At 40.7% G+C, this 19951-nt stretch overlaps 1 protein-coding gene and 1 long non-coding RNA gene across 2 annotated transcripts in view; one reads left to right on the forward strand and one right to left on the reverse strand.

The window, feature by feature from the left end:
* PI15 (peptidase inhibitor 15) overlaps positions 1-11247 on the forward strand; it is a 107951-nt gene extending 96704 nt beyond the window's left edge. The window contains exons 4-6 of the mRNA XM_069621224.1: positions 3945-4077; positions 4189-4304; positions 7198-11247. Coding sequence (XP_069477325.1) covers positions 3945-4077; positions 4189-4304; positions 7198-7333 — 385 coding nt within the window. The 3' untranslated portion in view covers positions 7334-11247. The remainder of the gene's footprint in view (positions 1-3944; positions 4078-4188; positions 4305-7197) is intronic.
* The window catches only part of LOC138497631 (uncharacterized), a 124383-nt gene that overhangs the window by 8858 nt on the left and 95574 nt on the right, over positions 1-19951 (reverse strand). The window contains exon 2 of the long non-coding RNA XR_011278621.1: positions 12528-12667. This is a non-coding gene — a long non-coding RNA (uncharacterized lncRNA). The remainder of the gene's footprint in view (positions 1-12527; positions 12668-19951) is intronic.

A 19951-nucleotide genomic window follows, 5' to 3' on the forward strand; every position in this document is an offset into this window, starting at 1 on the left:
AGCCTAGTAAGATCGTTGTTTTGTCCTCCTTTTTGTTTCCCCCCACCTTGTCTTGTTGTGACTAGAAATGCTTGTGTACAGGTGCATTATTAATGCCATATCATATCATATCATACCATGCTGAAACTGGGGCCTGGAAGGTACTGGATATCTTAAGAAATTGGAATGGAGCTTGCTGGCTCAAGACTTAATGAGAAGTCCCAGTAGCTCATAGCTCCGTTTTGAAGGCCGCCGCTGGAGGCGGTGCGGCCTGACGCGGTACCGCTCTGGTGTAGGGAGCCTTACTCGAATCTCCCTGAAGCAGAGTCCAGCGAGTTTAGCAAGCCCGCTCACAAGGCAGGCAGAGTCGCTTTGGCTGCAGTACGGAGTGCAGTAAGGAGTGCAGCCTCTTACTTAGTCTGAAGACCCCTACCCTCTGGCCCTCTGTCCCACAGCCTTCCGTCCCTCAAGTATTCTGAAAATGGTTGGGCTTTGGCATTACACGTGGGTAAGTGCCTGTTTGCTCTCTTTGCCTCCGTACCTGCAACTGTGTTTGCACATCAGATCTTTTTTTGTGTAATTTGATAGCCTCTCCTCTAATTACCATGTCCGCCTCAAAGTTGCAAACCATGCTTAGGATAGATATGGTTGCAGACTGGATTATAGAAGCGGATTTGTCTTTCAGTTTTCAAACTGATGTTATGAGAAGGGGGGAATCCCCTCCTCATTCACCTCCACTGGATCCCCATGGGAGAGGCAGCTGCCTCTCGGAGGTTTTATCCCTAAGTGCCAGAAGGAGACAAAAGCTCCAGAACGAACAGCTCCTACTTACCAAACTCCTCTCTAACAATAAAAATCTCAACAGCAACTACAAGGATGTTGTTAACGTGGCAAGTACTCCTTTACCTTGTTCCATGCATGTACAGCTTTTCCTACCTGAGCTTTCTGATGACCTTGGTGTGGTGAATGGGGTGCCCTTAGAGAATGAGGATCTTGACAAACTTCTCAATCCAGAAAGCCATGACCTTGCGCACGTCCAGACTGTGCCAACTTGATTAACAACTAAGGGAGGGCAGCTAGGAGATAAGACTCCAGAGAAATCCAACGGGGGGTTGGGTATCCCCAAAGCACCCGAGAACTGGTCGTCTTATAAGGACCAGTTGCTGCAGGACCTTGCTCCTTGTTTAAACATTGAGGAATTCCAGTCCTGGGTTGCCGCTGTTGATCCAAAAATTCCTTTTCTCAGCCCTGCTAAGTTCGCACAAGCCCCTACAACTATAGGCAAAAAGAATGGAAAACTCCTTGCAAACCTCTTCTTACCAGTTTAGGTTTCATCAGGGATGCCAAACAGACCCCACCGAGCCTGCGTTTTTGGGTTTGACCCTGCATGTGAATAAGTTGTCCCGTCTCCCTACCCTGAGGTTGAAGCTCCACCGGAGGGTACTTTATCTTGCATCAAATCCGCTGCCTTCTTGGCTCCCACTCATCATAAGGGCCCAGGCCACACAAAATCAACAATGGAGAAAATGATCGACCACGATCAAAGGAACTTCGCCATGGATTCCAGAAATGTAATTATCATCAACTTTGAGAAACCTGGACAGTTAGAATCAAGGGAGGCACTAAAGAATACAAAGTGGCTCCCAATTGTGTCAGATCACAGGACCTACGGGTCCTTCATAGAACTCAGATCAATAACTGGTGCAGCTCAGAAAAAACTGACTGTATTGTGGTGGGCTGCGGTTCTAGTAGCCTACCCCTGTTTCTGGACAGAATCAGCAACCATAAGCATTTGTCACCGAGTTCCAAGTTAAATATTATTTTGAACTGATCTAGCTTAATTATCAGACCTGCCTGTTCTGTTGTGGTGATTGTGTTGCAATTCATGGCTTATACCCATCCTGCCCTTTTAAGTTTCATGTTGTATACTTTTGGTGTTGTTTGTCTGTATGCGCCATCATGCCTCTGGGTCCATTGAGTGTGATATAAATACAATAAAGTAAAATCTTGGGGAAGAAAATCCTGTCCATATCTGCTTAGCTAGCCCCAGGAAAAGTGTGCAAACACATGATCTTTACCCTGTAGAAGTGTCTTGAAACCACCACAATAGACACCAGTAGAGCAATGGATATACAGGCATAAAGTACCAAAGCCATGACAGAAGCATCCCTGAGACTGTAGGTGAATCGAAAGATGCTTTCAGAGCACAACAACCATGAGATTTTGTTGGTTAGAGATGAAGATTGGATTTAGGATATTAGTTCCTTATTAGATTAGACACAGGCGCCAGATCATTTTAATCTTTCCGCCTGATACTGTTACTATAGAACTTCCTCTTTTAGGGCATTGGCCCATAACTCTGTAGACAGTCCTCAAATGCCTCCTTTATGGAAAATAAATGTGTTGAACTTATACACATGTCTAACATGCTCTGTGGTATTTCACCCTGTGATATCTCATACTAATTAAGCAATATGACCCGAGCGGCGGGGGCATTACCGACTCAGGTAATGCCCCGGGCCCATGGTTATACGAAGGCCCCAGGGCATTACCTGAGTCAGTAATGCCCCCGCTGCGAGGGTCATATTGCTATTAGTACTTCGGCCCGCAATATATGCGTGACCGAGGCATTAAAAGCATTTTCTTCTGTCCCGAAAAGCTGCGGCATTTCGGGACAGAAAAAAAGAAAACAAACAAGAAAATGGCCGCCGGGAAAGGGAAAACGGGAGTCCGTTTTCTCTTTCCATGGCGGCCTTCGGGAGCGGTCGCACTGGGTACACAAGTGTTCCCATCGCGTCCGCTCCCGAAAAAAAAGACGCAGAAGGTAATTGGGGTTGGGAGGGCGGGAGAGAGGGGAAGGGGGTAGAGAAAAAAAAATGTACCTTTCCATAAGGGGGTAGAGAAAAAGAAAATGTACCTTTCCATAAACCTCCAGCTGTGTGGAGACGTGAAGTCTCCACACTGCTGGAGGCTGCCATCGTCCCCCACCAGGGATGCAGGAGCAAGAAGGTAAGTGGGGTGGGGTAGGGAGGAGGGAGAGAAGGAAAAAAAAAAGCATAACTGAGTCCCCAGAGGGGGGCGAAGGCAGCCTCTCTTCGAGACTCCTTATTGGCTGAGGGTCTGCCATGCACCCCCCGCCAAGGACAAGGCCGCTGGAATCCCGGCCGAGAATCGAAGGATTCTCGGCCGGATAAGGACCCGGCGAGAGCCAATCAGAATGTTGCATTCTGCTTGACTCTCGCCGGGTACTAATAGCTCATATATCCTTTTCAATCAAATATGCATGCTCCCTACTCCAGCTTCTATAGAACCAAAAAACATCAATTTTCTGAGAGAACCTTGAAGTTATAGCTCATGACCTAGTCCCCTCCCACATTGATGAGACACCCTGTGATCCATATTGCAAAATGGTTCAAAATACCCAGCAGGAACAGTTCCAGCAACCTGTATTTGCTCATATCAAGAAGTTGCCCTCTACGTATACATGGTTACAATTTGACAAAAGGGACACTATGTATCCACTAAATAAAAAAGGTCTACCCTTCTGGCTCTCCTGATCCACAGGGATCAGCATTAGTGGTTCTCTCAACTCTTTATAACATAACAAACTCAGTGGTGGAGAGTGGGTAGGGACAGAGGTAAAATGTTTGAAAATGTTAATGTTTGTTCATTCTTGATGAAAAGTAGAGTAACCTTCTGTACTGAATTTTTCGTGAATATTGTCTGTCCCATTCGTCTTCAGAGGATACAACTTTACAATGATTTGTAACAAATAGTCTAAAAGCCGTCGGAAATCTTTAAAAATTGAATTTATATCAAAGTTATCTAATTTTCAAACCGCATAACATACACATCATTATTTCCGAAATGATCACACAATGAGCAGGCTACGAAGGACTTTTCTGTCGTATAGGTTAAAGTCTACAAGTTTTGCTTAACATATGAACATATCCTGTTTATTCTAGATATCGTTCTATTCTCCAGCTGATAAAACCATGGTATGACGAGGTTAAAGATTATGCATTTCCATATCCTCAAGAATGCAACCCCAGGTGTCCCTTGAGATGTTTTGGACCCATGTGCACCCATTATACCCAGGTAAAGTGGGGTTCCTTTTCATAAAGTTCAATAGCACGTTCCCATGTTTAACTTTTGAAATGTATGAATTTGAATTCTTCAGTCCGAATAGTTTTACTTTTACTCTTTCAGATGGTATGGGCTACTTCAAATCGTATAGGTTGTGCCATAAACACATGTGAGAACATGAATGTCTGGGGATCTGTATGGCGACGAGCTGTTTACTTGGTTTGCAACTATGGTCCAAAGTGAGTAACTTTTGTTGCCATTACTTTATGTTCTTATGTTTACGTTTATTGAATTCATATAGCGCTTTAAGCCAAAGCGCTTTACATTATACAACTGGTACAAAGGTGAGAGAAGCATATTTACAAACATGAACAGGTCATTAGAACAATAAGTAGAACAATTTACAAGGAGGTTTGGGGGAGGGTAGAAGAGGGGGTAGGTGAAGGGAGTTACGGTGTAGGATTTGAGGTAGGGGGAGGGGAAAGGAAGGGGGAGAAGATTAGTAAGACTGATGCATTATTGGTAATAACTCTTTCATGTTGTCTACATCGACAGCTTGCGACCTGCATCAACATCCCATGCTCAATAAGGTTGATTTTCTTCTAAATATGAAATGTGACTTCCATTTGTTCTCTAAATCCAAGCAGGTCATGTTACCAAGGGTGTGATACACTGTACCACCCCTATGAATTCCACAGGGAGCATCGCCAGTTCATCTGAAAGGTGGTTGTGGAATGCAGAAGGGCCCAGCAAGAGAGGGGAATATACTCAGTTCAGGAAATGACCCGAGTTACAGGAATGTCCCTGGTAGAAATTAAAATGTATGGTGTGTGTTCTGAGAACAGACACCCCAGCAAAGCAGAATAGGAGACACGCCTGTGCCAAAAAGAAAATTGTTCAGCCCAAGAGTGTTGAGAGAAGAGTAGCAAGCACCTGAACAATAAGGATGTGGGGTGGCGTGGATTTGGGCTGGATGAGTGGGAGAGAGGTAAGGAGCACCTGAAGCAAGTGGCTCACCAAACAAATAGGAGGAATGGGTGGGAAGAGGAAAGCAGCGTTCCTCGAGGCATGCGCCACAAGAGGATCACCCACAGTATCATGGCCCTGATCCATCAACATAGTTGCCTCCAGCATCACCAAATTATTCTTGCATATTTACACCAAAGACTGTCTTAACTTTTTGTCTGCATGATATACCATTTTATTTTCACCTTTATTCGGTTTATACATTATTTGTCTTAGTTCATACAAACCATATAGAGTTTAGTATAAATAAGCACATCTTTTTCATAGAACAAGTACAAATAAATACAAATAATTTCAACAGCAACAATTCTGAAATAACAAAACATGTCCCCTTATGTTAGAAGGCTTTACTCTCGATTTTTGAATTTCTAACAGCTTGAGACATACATGTTATGATTCATATTTAAAAGGTGGGTCCGCAAAGGTCATACTACTGCATGTCTCATTCCTTTCAATTACATTGATGCTGAGAGCTAATGCAATCTGATTAGCAAGAACTCACCCAATACTTAGTCATGCGTGAGGCTCGTTCTGGCCTGCATTGGTGCTAAAATACTGTCAACCATGGGAATTTGAGGTATTTGTATTGTGTGCTAGTGGTTGACAGTGTAATATTTGAGTCTGCCAATTGTGAATCAGCCTCAACGTGTTTTCTACTTTTTGTCTGATAAGAAATCCCATTATATGAAATGTGTTAATTCCTAATTAGGATCTTAGAACATTTCAGTGTACTAACCTTGCAGACCTATCCTGTGTCAAATGATTCAATAGAAATTGTTAAAAGCTATTGCAATATATATGTGTTGTCATAGATCTGGAGCACATGCCTAGAGATGACCAAATCCTAGCTCAGTTAGAATCCACCTCTCTATGTTTTGGCATAGGAGTTCATCCATTTTGTTTGACGGTCATGAATAATAGAAAATAATTTCACAACTATTACATTCTGAAAATGTCAGCTTTGAAGTAATATAGAGTATATCAGAAGTGATTTTCTGAAGGATTCCCTCAATATTAAACAGTAAGATATACAAAAATATATAACAGTGTCTCTTTGTTGCCATTGTAAGGAGTTTGTCAAAAGAATTGGCCACCGGACACTAATAGGGCAAAAATCCAATATCGATTGCTCCTTTTCAGATTTATTAACCATTATAGAGCTGTAACTCCTATTTATTTCCAGTATTTTGCTTTCATCAACAGAGTTTTAGAATGAAAATACTTTTGAACCAAGCTGCTTTATTTCTGTTTGTTACACGGTTATGTGGATAACACTAACGTTTTCACAAGAGTACTCGGATTGCTTGAGCACGAGTGAAGAAAAAATGATTACACCAATTTGCTCCAGGAATTCTTTGCAACCTTTTCCAAAATCAGCTAAGATCTAAAGATGTAACAACATGCAGCACACATACAACCTCCAAAAACAAAACCAGGTTCTCTACTGTCTTCTTGTCGTGAAACCTGAGTCACATAAAATGCAACTTCTGCCTATTGGTGATCTGAAATAGAGTAACTCTCCCAGGAGTAGCTGCTTATTCCAGGTTAGACAGGAACAAATTTGAAATTTGACAACAGCTTTTATAAATCTTTCTCTCACTCCACATTTTTCCCCACACAGATATCTTTTTATGCCACATATCGCACACATGTATGCCAATTTTTGTATCACTTGCACACCTCGCATGCAAAACTTTCCCCTAGAAGTTCAAGAATGTTGAAGCTGTTTGACTGCACATATACATTAACAGGTTTGTGAGCCTTTACCTTTTCCCACTCACCACTCCTTTGACACACCCTTTTCTCCCCAAACAACCCCTGTCAAAACACACTTTTGCTCATTTAAAATTAAGTTGAACGTGCATAAGATTACCTAGAAGTGTATTTATCATTCAAAGATGTATATCAATAAAAAAGATTAACATTATTTTGTTAATCACGTGTTCATCCTTTTGTGAAATCGTAGTAACTAAAATATGAGTAAGTTACTACTTGTCTATTTCAGCTGTGCTTCTAAACATGCATGTTAATATAGTTGTATTGTCATACCGTTTACACATTGTTGAAACAATGTACAATGTTAACACAGTCTCATGTATTTTTCAGAGGAAATTGGATCGGGGATGCACCCTACAAAATTGGAGTACCTTGTTCTGCCTGCCCACCAAGCTATGGAGGTTCCTGTACAGACAATCTTTGCTTTCCAGGAGTCACCTCAAACTACCTCTACTGGTTTCAATAGACTTTCAAGGGCATTTTCAGCATGATCACAAAAAAGCTCCAGCAATATTTGCCTAATTCTACTATGTATATATTTAAGAAAAATAATAATGTACAGTGTACAGCTCAGGGAACTTTCTCATTGGTGCTTTGCCAAGGCAATTTTGTCCAAAGACATGGAGTAGGTTCCAGTTTTTTTGTAAAATACTTTATGTTCCCAATGCCGAGTTAACGGTCTAAAAACATCCTACATTTGAAATGCATCATGAGTGCCATGTACTTTTTCAGTGTGCATTCGAATTAACTAAACTACATTTATGTGCTGTGTTTTTAAAGGAAAGGTGCTCATATTTGACGTTACCTCAATGCGTGATGGTTCTTGTTTTAGGCCACACTGTTAAAAAGGTTATTGTTGGAGGCTTTGACGCGCAAAATTGAACTTCGCTTCTACCAAACACCCAGCATTGCATGTGAATTACAAGAATTCTTAACTCTAGGCAAAATGGGTTTTATTACGAGGCTGGCAGTATTGACTTTGTGGCTGAGTTTGGTGGTATTTCCTTTGGAAAAGGTACAGCCAAAACTGTTTACCATTAACACCACTCATTCTGCTGATAAATCTGGCAGGTTATGAGTGGTAGTAAGCACGACTAGTGTCCATTCCTGGAAACACAAGACTCTATTTCTACTAGGTACACATTTTCCGTTTTCCAGAGGTAACACAAAGGAAATACCTTCAGCCAAGCACTGGAGGTATTTCCTCCACTTAACATGCAAAGTCATCATTTGGGCGTGCGATACAATTGATTTGCTTCCACTTTACTGCCACTTTTTACTGCACAGCTGATCTTACATTGAAGCCGAATATTTTGTTGAAAATCAATAAGGAAGATACTCACATAGCAGCAAGCCCCAGAGGGGCAGATATTCCTTAAGGCTGTAGGATCAAAGTCTCACATATTACTTTCCACAAACCTGTGATGGTCTTCTACTTGCATGTGAGGATTACTGACTCAACAGACACTGTGACTTGGAGTAACCATTACTATGTGGTGCTATGTTTGTAGGTGCTTTTCGTTTATTCATTGCTTTATAAGTGCTGGTTTCCACTTCTACTTGCAGATATCAAGTTTTGTGGTCAGCATTGTATTTCATTGCAGGAGCAGGCCAGAGGAGATGTTCTATGCTGATTTCACCTTCTCTTTATTTATCACGGTTTAACAGATGCTTATGTTTCTATGTATAGGTCTTACATTTCAGTGGCAGCCTGGTTTCAATTTTAACCTACAGTAGGTCGTTAACCAGTTTGCTGCATGTGGTGTCCCTACTTGTTTGGACGCAAATCAAGTTAAAATTGGATTTGGAAAAACATTGGGAGGATACAAATGGGAGTCATCAGTGCAAAACGTCCTGCCTTTAATAAGAGATCTGAGGTGCTCACCAGTGTCGTCGCTTATAACTCCTGACAACTGAGCAATTGCTAACTACATTTTATGTAATGTAACTCAAATATTATGTAGAAAACCTCATTTATAATAGGTTTATTTTGTATATGAAATTAGTTCTCTTACTACAGTGCGTAGTTGTTTTCTTTATTACACTATGGTGAAACATCTTCATCAATGGGGTCATAAGTTTAAACAGGGGTATGCAACCTGCAGCTCTCTGGATGTTTTGGACCACCTGCATGATATCTCACTATTGACTATGGTTACTAGGGCTAATGAGGTTACATAACACCTGGAGATGCAAAGGTTGCAGATGCCAAAATCACTTCACTTCCGTTGGTGTGATAGTTCATTTAAGTCATGTATATAAGTTCTCATGAGTTTTCAACCTTGTACGGTACAATGAAATTGCACATATTTTCTATTTTGGTTCTAAAATAATTATGTACTTTGTATTTGTTTGTATAATGTGCTTTTAAGGTCTGAAATACGTGTATTTATCAATTTGAGATGTATGTATCTTTTGTCACTCAAGCATGTCTTTGTAATGTGTCGAATTCAATATTAATGAAACTAGAACCACCAGCAATATAGAGCCTTCCTATGTGAAATCAGTGACATTATCTAGTCGGGGAAATAAAGTACCCTTTACCATTCCTTATAATGAGTTATGTGAGAAGGTTCACGAAAAGAAAACATATTACAATGCAATATGCACATGATGTATGCTTATATGTAGTACAGTAGTTTCCACACTTAACAATTGAGGGTATTCACTTTTGTAGTATTGTATGCACTGTCTATGACAGAAAAATGGCATATATGTTCATATTCAACAATATGTAGTTAACTTTTGATTTGTGTAAGTAATATGAACATGTGCTAATAATGTTAACGGTATAATCCAATGAATCACTGTTGAAAACCATGTTATAAACTGGTGTATTTTAATGTGTATTGCATAGGAATTGGTTTCAAAGCTCACAGAAGTATTCATGAGGTGCACATGTTCACTCAATTGTGTTACTGTTGAAGAGGCACATTAGGCCACAAGTCACACAAGTGTTTTCAACTCCACTTGCACTGACTAAACATCATATGCAATTCTTGAGAGAAATCCGAAGCTCTTCATGACAAGGTACACGAGGTACACATTGATTAATGCACAATAGATAATGAAATTGCAACAACAGTTTATTAATGAGTAAACCATTCTCAGTTAGTGTCTGAGATACACATAATGACTGCTTTTAGCATCATTCCGTACACACTGAGTGGTTCAATAGTGCAAAAGAAAAATTCTCATTAGGTTCTGTGTACAACCAACTGTTGAGAACCCCAGGGATACCTTTTCACTGAGTCTGTTAAATATTGTAAATGTGTACACTATGAAGAGCCCCTGTGACACCAATTCTGTGGTATATGGAGCCAAGCCTTATGCACAAGCAACGTCAAACAGTATTGCTATGCTTCTCTGCTATTTTTCATGCAGACTCCCTCTTTACACTGGTGAATCACTCATCATGTACAGAATGGCACCATAACATGTGATTATGTATAGGTGAAAAACATATTACTAATAATATCCGATATTTATATAGCACACCATGACAGATACCCACTGCTTCAGTGCACTGGAAACATAGCTGGTATTATTTCCCACTTAACTGTACTCAATTTATTAATGTCAGATGCAGGAGTTGGCCATGCGAGAATTCAAACTGTCATTGAACAGGATTACCATATGTCTGAGAAAAGCATTTACATCATGATCTCTTGATAAACTGTTGTTACACTTTCTAATATCTCAAAATGTACTAATTAATATATAACTCTTGACCTTGGTTGCAAAGTGGTAGCTGCAAATCCTTAAATTAAGGTGTACAAGATGTTTGTGTTACAGTCACTTGAGCAAGTAAAGGGTCTGGATATATCCTGCAGAGACCTTGGAAACTCCCAAATTGTCATTGGTGATTTCAAACAGCTGTGTTGTTATGAGTCCAAATATAATAACCTGCATTGACAATTCTTGGATCAAATTCTACAATGTTTACCATATCTTATTTCCACTTTCTATCGATAACACGAGTACAAACTGTAATCTTACTACTAATTAAATGTGCAACACATGTATAGACTATTGTACTTATGAGCATCAGAAGCACTATAAAAAAGGATTCATATTGACCAATAAATCAGCAAGTACTGTATTACTGTATGCCATATATGCTTTGCAATGGATATAAGAGACATCATAAAGGGCCCAAATCCTTTTTTTTTCGAAGGTTAAGTATGAAAATTACAACATATTGTATTTACATTGTAATATTCCAATATTTGTTTGTTTCCATACGAACGTCTTTGGAATCACATCCTTGTAGAAATGGAATGTAGAAATTGATAAATTGTTTGAAAGTTGTTCAACAAGCACTTTTTTAGAAATCATAACTTTATTATTTTGTAATAAATTGATTTTCAGTTTGGTTAAGTCTCTTGTCATGAAATATATTGCTTTTCCGTAGAAGGCAGAAAGAAATTGGTTTAATTGCACTCTCTGGTCCTGGTTCACAAAGGCTTTTACAGGAGAAAATCAGGAGATGCCCTGAGCATCTCTGATTTGCTCCAGTGAAAACCTTTGCAAAGGCCATAGGCATCTCTGATTTGTTCCTGGTGATTTATACTTCATGCACCAAACTAAAATGTGAGCAAATGTGGAACTGCCTGGAGAATCTCTGAGATGCCCTTGAACAAAACTTTGTTAATCTCATTTGCACGTGAACATGAAATATGATACTCCAGGCAGCTCTAGACTTGCTCCAAATCTATGCCTTGTGACTCATTACAAGTCTGGTGGTCCGGAAATAAGGGTGCTAGTAGCAACATACCAGCATCCTTTTTTTGGATGCCAGACTACGGGAATGCCTGCAGTGGCCGGTGTTCCCGGCAGGTTTGATCTGCTGCGACCACCGGCCCATGCAGGCATGGTTTTCACAGAAGCCCTGGCACTGTTAGTAACCATTCCAGTATTTCCATGTCTCCATATGCATGGAGTCCTATTGTCCAATGTCTATTGGACTTCACAGGAATGGGGAGGTACAGTTCCTGCTGCCTGACATCCCAGGCTGCTGGGACTTGTAATATTCCGGTGGCACCGGGATATTAGGGGGCAAAAATGGTGTTGCGAGGTCGGCGGCAACCCGCAAGTATCACCGGCAGGTTTCCACCAACGGGTTACCGCAGACCTCGTAATGAGGCCCAGGGTTTTAAGGTAGGAAATCTCTTGGTTTGTTGTACTGTAGTGCACATTTTTGGGAAGTGGGCCCACAATATCAAAACTATATTGTTGCTTTCAGAAGGTTCTTTGTTGTGATCACCCACCACCCGTTAATGGATTGTTACAACTGCTGTTCTCACTTCATCCAGCTACATGCAGAATCAGGTCTTCCCATGTGACAATACGTGGAAGGATAAAGCTACTGTTTAGGTGTGAGTTTGGTGGTTATACCACTGAGTTGAAGCACAGAGTGGCCCAGAGAAGATGAAAGAGGTTTTTGGAATAAATCTTCTCATAGTCTGACTTTAATAATTAGCATGCCCTGTGTACATAGTTTTCAGGGAAAGAATTTAATCTGAAAACAAATTACACTTAGAGGTTCATTTGAATTTCCAAATTTCATAACCATTTCTATTTCAAAATTGAATTTAAACATATGTTTTTTAAGAAGTTATTGCGCATAAGCATTCAAAATAATTAAAAACCATGTTTACCTCAGTTTGCATTAAAACCGCATGTTTCTACTCATTCTGAAGTAAACAATTTGAAGCTGCTTTGGAGAATTTTTTTTTTTGCTCGCAGTCTTGCAGTATATCTCAAAAACGTAAAAGTTGTGGTTACGGCATCATTCCAGCTGAAATTAAAAATGTATATGCAACTTATACCGTACACGTAGTTATAGGTTTTTATCACTTTTGGCAGATACAGCATTTACAATATGATGTCACCATTTCCTTATTTCACAAACATTTCATTAAAATTCAAGGTTCCTAGTTTAAACCGCTTATTATATGTGACTAAATACAAGAGTAGCTTATGGGCACTGATGAATTCCTCTCTGCTGCATTATTCTCTCAGTTATATGAATGAGGCTGCATACCCTGACAATGGAATGAATCCCTCTCTGCAATGATGAGGGAGCATGAAAAGTGTTTAGGGGACCTCATGCGCATAAAGTTGCACTCCTGAAGCTTGACATGCAATTGATGATCATAACCAATCAGATACACTCTTGTGAGTAAAAGGCAGGACTGGATAATTGAAGGCAGCTTCTGCCAGAATGCTTCAAATACTGAGACCATTTTCTATGGAAAGTTCATACCATACCTGCTGTTCTCCACTTGCTCTGGTCCCCTTTTGTTGGATCTCTCCCTTCCTTTGTTGTCACAGCTAAAAAATGACAGAGTCATCTGTGACACCCTTATGACTTTTTCTCAACCTCATGAAGAAACCATATTACCAGCTTCCTGCTTTGAAATGCATCCTTCAACTCCTCAACACGACTGAAAGAATCCTGGTAATTTCTGCATTGATACTGGTGCTTCTCAACTACTGTAAGAGTCTGCTCTTTGGCTTCTCCAATAACCCCATGCACACAATCCAAGGGAGTTAGAGGAAAGCAGCTAGATTAATTCTGGGTCTCAAACCCAATGATCACTTCATTCCTACAATTCTATCCCCTCACTGGATTATAGTTGTAAACCTTGCATTTAATGTCTAGCATGATTATCTTAGATATTGTTAAATAACTGAAGCAGAAAAATTCTACCATGCACTTTATTTTCTTTTTACGGTGATGGCATGAAATGGTGTTGCCAGGTTGTCAGGTTCAAAATGAAATCTTGGATAAACATCTTACAAGGAAGCCATTCCTGTCTACTGGGGAGGCAATCCAAGCACAAAAAACCTTTGATGGTTGCTATGGGTGTTTTGGAAAAATAGCAGCACCTGAGCACGCGGCTGCTAGGCAGCACTGGAAAGCTTATAATGAAGAGAAGAACAAAGTAAAGGGAAGATTTTGTCTGAGTTCTTGTAGTGGATATAGGCGAAATGACCTCACACTGCCTTAACACCTATAACCCCTAGTCACATACATGAAAATTTCCCTATTTCCTTCTAAAGAAACATTTCCATCAACAAATAATACTCCTGATATGCGCTCTCTGAATTCAGGACTACAAATGCCAGAATGCATAAATTCTACGACATGAGCTGTAATGCAACACAAAGTTAGGGGTGCACTATCAAAGTCAAGTAGGTGGTTCCTAAAGCTAATTTAAACTTGGCACATTTTCTTACAGTGAACATGAGATGGCATGATTTTATTGCAGGGATCTGTCTGTAAATCCAAAAGAAAGCATCTCCTTAACAATGCGTGTCACAACTTAGAGAAGCAGGCTTGATAGCCAATAATTCCCACTCAATGTCTTCATAATTCCTTTTAAAATAGATGAGAGGATGCTCTTAATTGACAAGAAGACATTCAGCTAAGTCATCATAAGAAACATAATGTTCTACTCTTACCAGAGATGGCCCACAAATCGTTCTGAGACTAAAGGATAGTTTAAGGATTGTATTAGTAGTTTTGTGGAGCCTAGGGCTATGCCTCTCTCTCCCTTCTACCATGGGGTTCCTCCCGACATCAGGCATCCATAGCCACTTACTGCATGCGGATGTCACAGCTCTTTTTCATGTTGGTGTGTGGTGGTGAACAAGCCTTTCTGATGGTGTGGCTCCTCCTTGCTCTTTCTTGTTCTCAACTTGTATCAGGGACACTGCTTCTGCTTTTTTGGCTTGGTCTCTAGTGGACACCTTTCCCTTCTGGCGGGTACTTTCTAAAACTAAAACGAGCACTGACCAGTCTCTGAGTGCTGAGGTAAGATAGGATGTACTGGTCTACAAACTAACAGGCTGGCACAAGGGTTGAGAATAGAGCGTGGGTCCCTCTCTGGTGACCCCACCACTCATGGTTAGGATTTGCACCATATCCCCTCCTGACAAGTTCTGCAGACCGGCCTTGTTACACACCTCCACCCTTTCTCTAGACATTTCTCCTGCCTGATTGCTATTTGCCTGGCTTCTCTACCCAGGCAAATAACAATTTTTTCCCTTAAACCACCCTGAGAGACTGTTCAAACAGTGGGAAGTACATGCTTAGTAGGACTTTCTTAGAGAGTCCTCTTCCTGACTGGAAAACTGCAGATTAAGTGATGTCCAGCAGACTATGAAAACATGCCATTGTTCCCATGCAAAATGCTGCTTTCATGTGGAAAACAAAGCCGTCTCTGCTTCTCCTGCCTGGAAAACTACAGTTAAATAAAACAAGCGAGGACATAAAGTCGCATAATCGAAGGAACAATGTCTGCCAGCAGGTGTTGTTACAATGCGCTTTCAGTCATTATAGTACAGGAGTCAACCAGATTATATAGGCCGAATACAAAAGTGGGAGCGTGCATACAAGGTGCATACATTTCTCTACCGGAAAGCACGAGCAGTGTGAAATGCACACCAGTACGCATTTGTGAGTCAAACCGTGTGCTCAACAGCTATTATACAATAGAGAAAGCATAAATCGCATGGCCTCTTCCGCAGCCTATATTGTCATTTCACTTTCACGAATGGACGCATTTAACACCGGTTACACTACTGCAAAAGTATTCCTCACGCTGCAGCCTGGATGCTCAGTCGCACATGCTGTAGTTCCCGCATGCAAACGCATGTCTCTGGAAATCTTACGCTATCAGGTTATATCTCACACGCCATGCTATTAGATAAGGCTGGGACTGCAGCACGTGCATGCTATACTGCCATTAAACTACACTCAAAACCAAGCACTATACAGAACAAGAGAGGCACTAAGCGACCTCTGTTCATCGCTGCCCACTGAGGAGCCGAGCAGGGAGAGTTGCAGAAAGGCGCTTGCTTTTTTACATCAGAGCCGGCGGCGGCATTAGGAAAGCGAACCTGCTGCCGGCTCCAAATTAGTAACAATAAAAAAATAATGCTGTTGCAAATATGTGCTGCGGCGGCATGCAATGTTGTTAAGCTGCCGCTGGCACAATATTACAAAGTTAGTAACAACTAAATCAAAGCCGGCGGCAGAATCAGGACAGCAAAACCACTGCTGGCTCTGAATTCGTTTCACTAACGTTAAAAATATGTGCCTCTGGTGGGCTAACAACATGAATCTGCCTCCGAAATATTTCTAACATTAGTAAAACAAACTCAGAGTTGGTGGTAGCATCAATAAAGCAAAACCAGAGCCAGCTCAGAATTTAGTAAAACAAACTCAGAGTTGGTGGTAGCATCAATAAAGCAAAACCAGAGCCAGCTCAGAATTTAGTAAAACAACCTTGAAGCCGGTGGTGGCATTAGAAGAGCAAAGCTGACACCGGCTCAGGATTTCTTTTACTAACGTTGGAAATCAAGCCACTGCAGTGTGTGCAGGCAGACCAGGGAAGAAGGGGCCGCATACCGAAGCCTTCCTGGAGAAAAGCGTGTGTGTACATAAACAAGCACTTACCTAATATAATGTCTGGCCAAAAATCACTTTATACTAAATTGCAGTGGAAATACAGGGATCATTTCACTAACCAAAAACAATCAATCAATTAAACAGACAAAACACAGCTTTACACTTACTAGAAACAAAATGACTTACTTGGAGAAACAGACACTGCACAGTCAATCACATCCTAATGACATCACCAACTAAACAGCCACCCAGCTGCTGCTTATATCAAAAACACTACACCAACACCACACAAGTCAATAAATGTACATTTTCCTTGCCACTTTAAAAAAAAAAAAACATACTCTTACGCAACCTTCTTTATTTTTAACAAAACATAATGTCAAATGTGTAACATATCTTGAAAGCTGCAGTAAATATGTTTTAAAGCATCAATCAAGTCAAATAACTTTTAAATAACATTAACAGATGGTGGCTGCCATTTTGGGAGTAAAAATGTCTGACAAATTCACCACATACGGGGGTCAGCTAAGCACGATTGTCCTAAAAAAACACATTTCCCATCAGCAGTACATCCGTGCACTGGTTTTAATGGCACTATCTTTTACGCTGACACAAAGCCTATGTGGCCTGTTCGGGCTGGTAGACGGTCGGCATGTTTGGCTGTTCGACTAATGTAGGAACTTCACTGGTCTCTTATGGGAGGTGAGGAATTGCCGTTTTTGTCCCCGGAATCCATTACTCTTGTTGGTTCTGCATCACTGGGTGCTGTTGCACACTGGGCTAATATGTATTCATGCGATTTCTTGATGCGGCTAGCGATACTCTGGGATTCATTAACTTAGGTACTGTGCATACACTTATAGTACTGGGTATTGAAAAAGTTAGGAAGTCACTTTGTGATATTGATAGTTTCACCATAACTACCCATTATTCTGGTCTGCATGGTGCATTAATTAATGCAAGGTCTGCCGTAAAAAATGCTACTGCCCTGAATGATCTTTTAACTTCACTGAACCTAAATTGTCCTTTTATTACTGACATATGGTTTCATACCAATTCAGTTTCACAGTTTCACCTGCTCGCTCCCCTAGGATTCCTGATTACATTCGAAAATTGGGTGCATGAGAGAGGGGGGATGTTGACTATTGTTTTTAAAACAATATTTAATATAGCAAACTTTCATGGCCCAAAATGGGATGAGAAATCTCTGGTTATTGCTTGTATGTTATCTACCTCAGCAACTGACTCCATGCGGGTACTTTTATGTTATCGACCACTAGGTCCTATCAGTGTCTTCTTTGGAAAATTGGATTTGTTGTCTTGCATCAGAGGCACAACAGTGCTCAAGATTGGTGATTCTTAGGGCACTTTAACGTATGGTGTCATGACTCTTGTAGTACAGATTGGTTAAGGCTGAGTGAAATAATGACAGCACATCATTAAACATTGTTGAGCTCCTCCGACTCACACAACCTGCACCATTGTCTGGACATAGTTCTATATAGGGAGCTAAACATCTGGCACTTAAAACATATGCCAGTAAGCTGGTCAGATGATATGGTTGTGATGTTTTTTATCCTTTCTAAGTATGCAGACCCTTGAAAAAGCAGCCAAATAAATGATGCGGTTATATCTCGTAGCAACAGGGCGCTTGATGCTATTACAGGATCTCAGTTAATAGCGGATTTATTACCATTCACAGGGGGAAAAGATTGTAAAATGTTATCAGATTAATAAAGCATCATTGAAGAACTGCTGGGATGCCAGGGTACCCTTGAAACAAAAAAAAACAAAAAAAGTAAAACTAAATATAATGCCTGGCTCTAAGATTCTTTAAGAGAGCTAAAGCAGAACTATTGAAGGGAAGTTAAAGATTCATCTCTTGCCATGGTGCCAAAGAAGCACTGGCGATATTTAAACCAGTTTTTTCAAAGTCAAATCATTTCCTCAAAAAACCAATCTAAGGATCTATTTGCTATAATTCAGAACTGTGCCCTACCATCTTGTGCTTCGCTTAAACTATCCCCGTCCCGTAATTTGGCAAATGAGTTCAATGTTTTCTTTAATGATAAGGTTAAAACTATTCATGAGCACATTGACTCACAAACTACCACAATAATACCCTGTTTGACTCAGGATTGTTTAATAGCCCCTAGCTCTATGCTGCCTACTTTTTCCTTTACATTGATAGACTCAGAAGATATTGAAGCCCTGATTTATAAAAACTGAAACCTACAAATCATGACTACGATCCCATTCCAGTTTATCTGGCAGTGCAACATGAGTAATTTCTTAAATCTTTTTTGATGGACTTTGGGAACACATCCCTAATCCAGTAAACAGTGCCACAAGATTTCAAGAAATCGGTTCTTACGCCCTGGTTAAAAAAATCCACCCTGGAACATCAGATTTTGGGAAACTATTGACGTATTGCAGGCCTGCCTTGGACTGCAAAACTATTGGTAAAGATAGTCACCACACAGCTGCAGAATTATCTGGAGGAAAACGCCATTCTAGATATCTTCCAGTCCAGTTTCAGACCCAGGCACGGGTGGCGGCTGGTGGATGATATTTTAAGGGCCACTGATCTGTCAGTGGCCTTTGACATGGTAGAATTTCGTCAACTGCTGAATAGTCTTTCAGTGGTTGCCCAGGTCTCAGAGGATGGAGCTAAGTGGTTTTCTTCTTTTTTAGAGCATAGGGCTCAAGTAGTCACACGCTGAGCCCTTTATCCTAATGACCTCTCAGTCCTTTGTGGAGTCAAAATTGACCCCTATACTGTTCAATATTTATCTCCAACCTTTGATGGACATCTTTTCTGGGTTTAATTTGAAGTACCATTCCTATGATGATGTACTACAAATGTATGTTAGATTAAAATCCACCCCAGAAGCAACAGACCATGTGTTACCTTCTGCCAATGCCTTTAAAAACTGGATGACGGACAGTAAGCTTCAGCTTAATCCCAACACAACAAAGGTGATAGTGCTTAAGAAGGTTTTCTGGACCAAACACTATCTTTCTTGCCACCTATCCCTGCCCTGTCATATTTGATGTACACACTTCTTTTTCTAGTAAAGCAAAATATTCGGCTGCATATGGCAAGCATTTTTGGATTGTAATGCTCAGGTTTCAGAGCTAGTTAAACCTGTTTTATATCACTTTAGGCTACTGAAACCTATTTTCAAGTTGATTCCAGAATCAGATTGGGCAGTGGTTGTGGGGACTATGGTGCACTCCAGGCTCGACTACTGTGGCACTCATCTTTTGGGTGCCCCGGTAAGTCAATTACATGTTCTGCAGTTGGCCCAGAATGCCACTTTTAGACTGGTCTTTAATCGAACAAAAAGGGCTCATATTTCCTCATTTCACTGGCTGCCTGTCAGGAACAGAATCGAATTCAGAACACTGTGTCTGATTTACAAGTGCATACAAGCATACAAGGAACGGTACCCAGTTGGCTGATATCTAAAAGTTTGCTTTATCAGTCTTCTCGAGCATTGCGTTCATCTGACCAAAATGTGTTGGTTGTCCCTCTTTCTCATCATGCTACCCGGCGGGACCATTGCTTTTCCATCAGGGGTCCTCCCCTTTGGAACTTACTTCCAGCTGAATTGCAGAACACCCCTTCCATTGCTGTCTTCTGCTCAAAGCTCCACACTT

This window comes from Ambystoma mexicanum, chromosome 5q (genome assembly GCF_040938575.1).
Source record: "Ambystoma mexicanum isolate Mex_15411 chromosome 5q, UKY_AmexF1_1, whole genome shotgun sequence".
Taxonomy (NCBI): Eukaryota; Metazoa; Chordata; class Amphibia; order Caudata; family Ambystomatidae; genus Ambystoma; species Ambystoma mexicanum.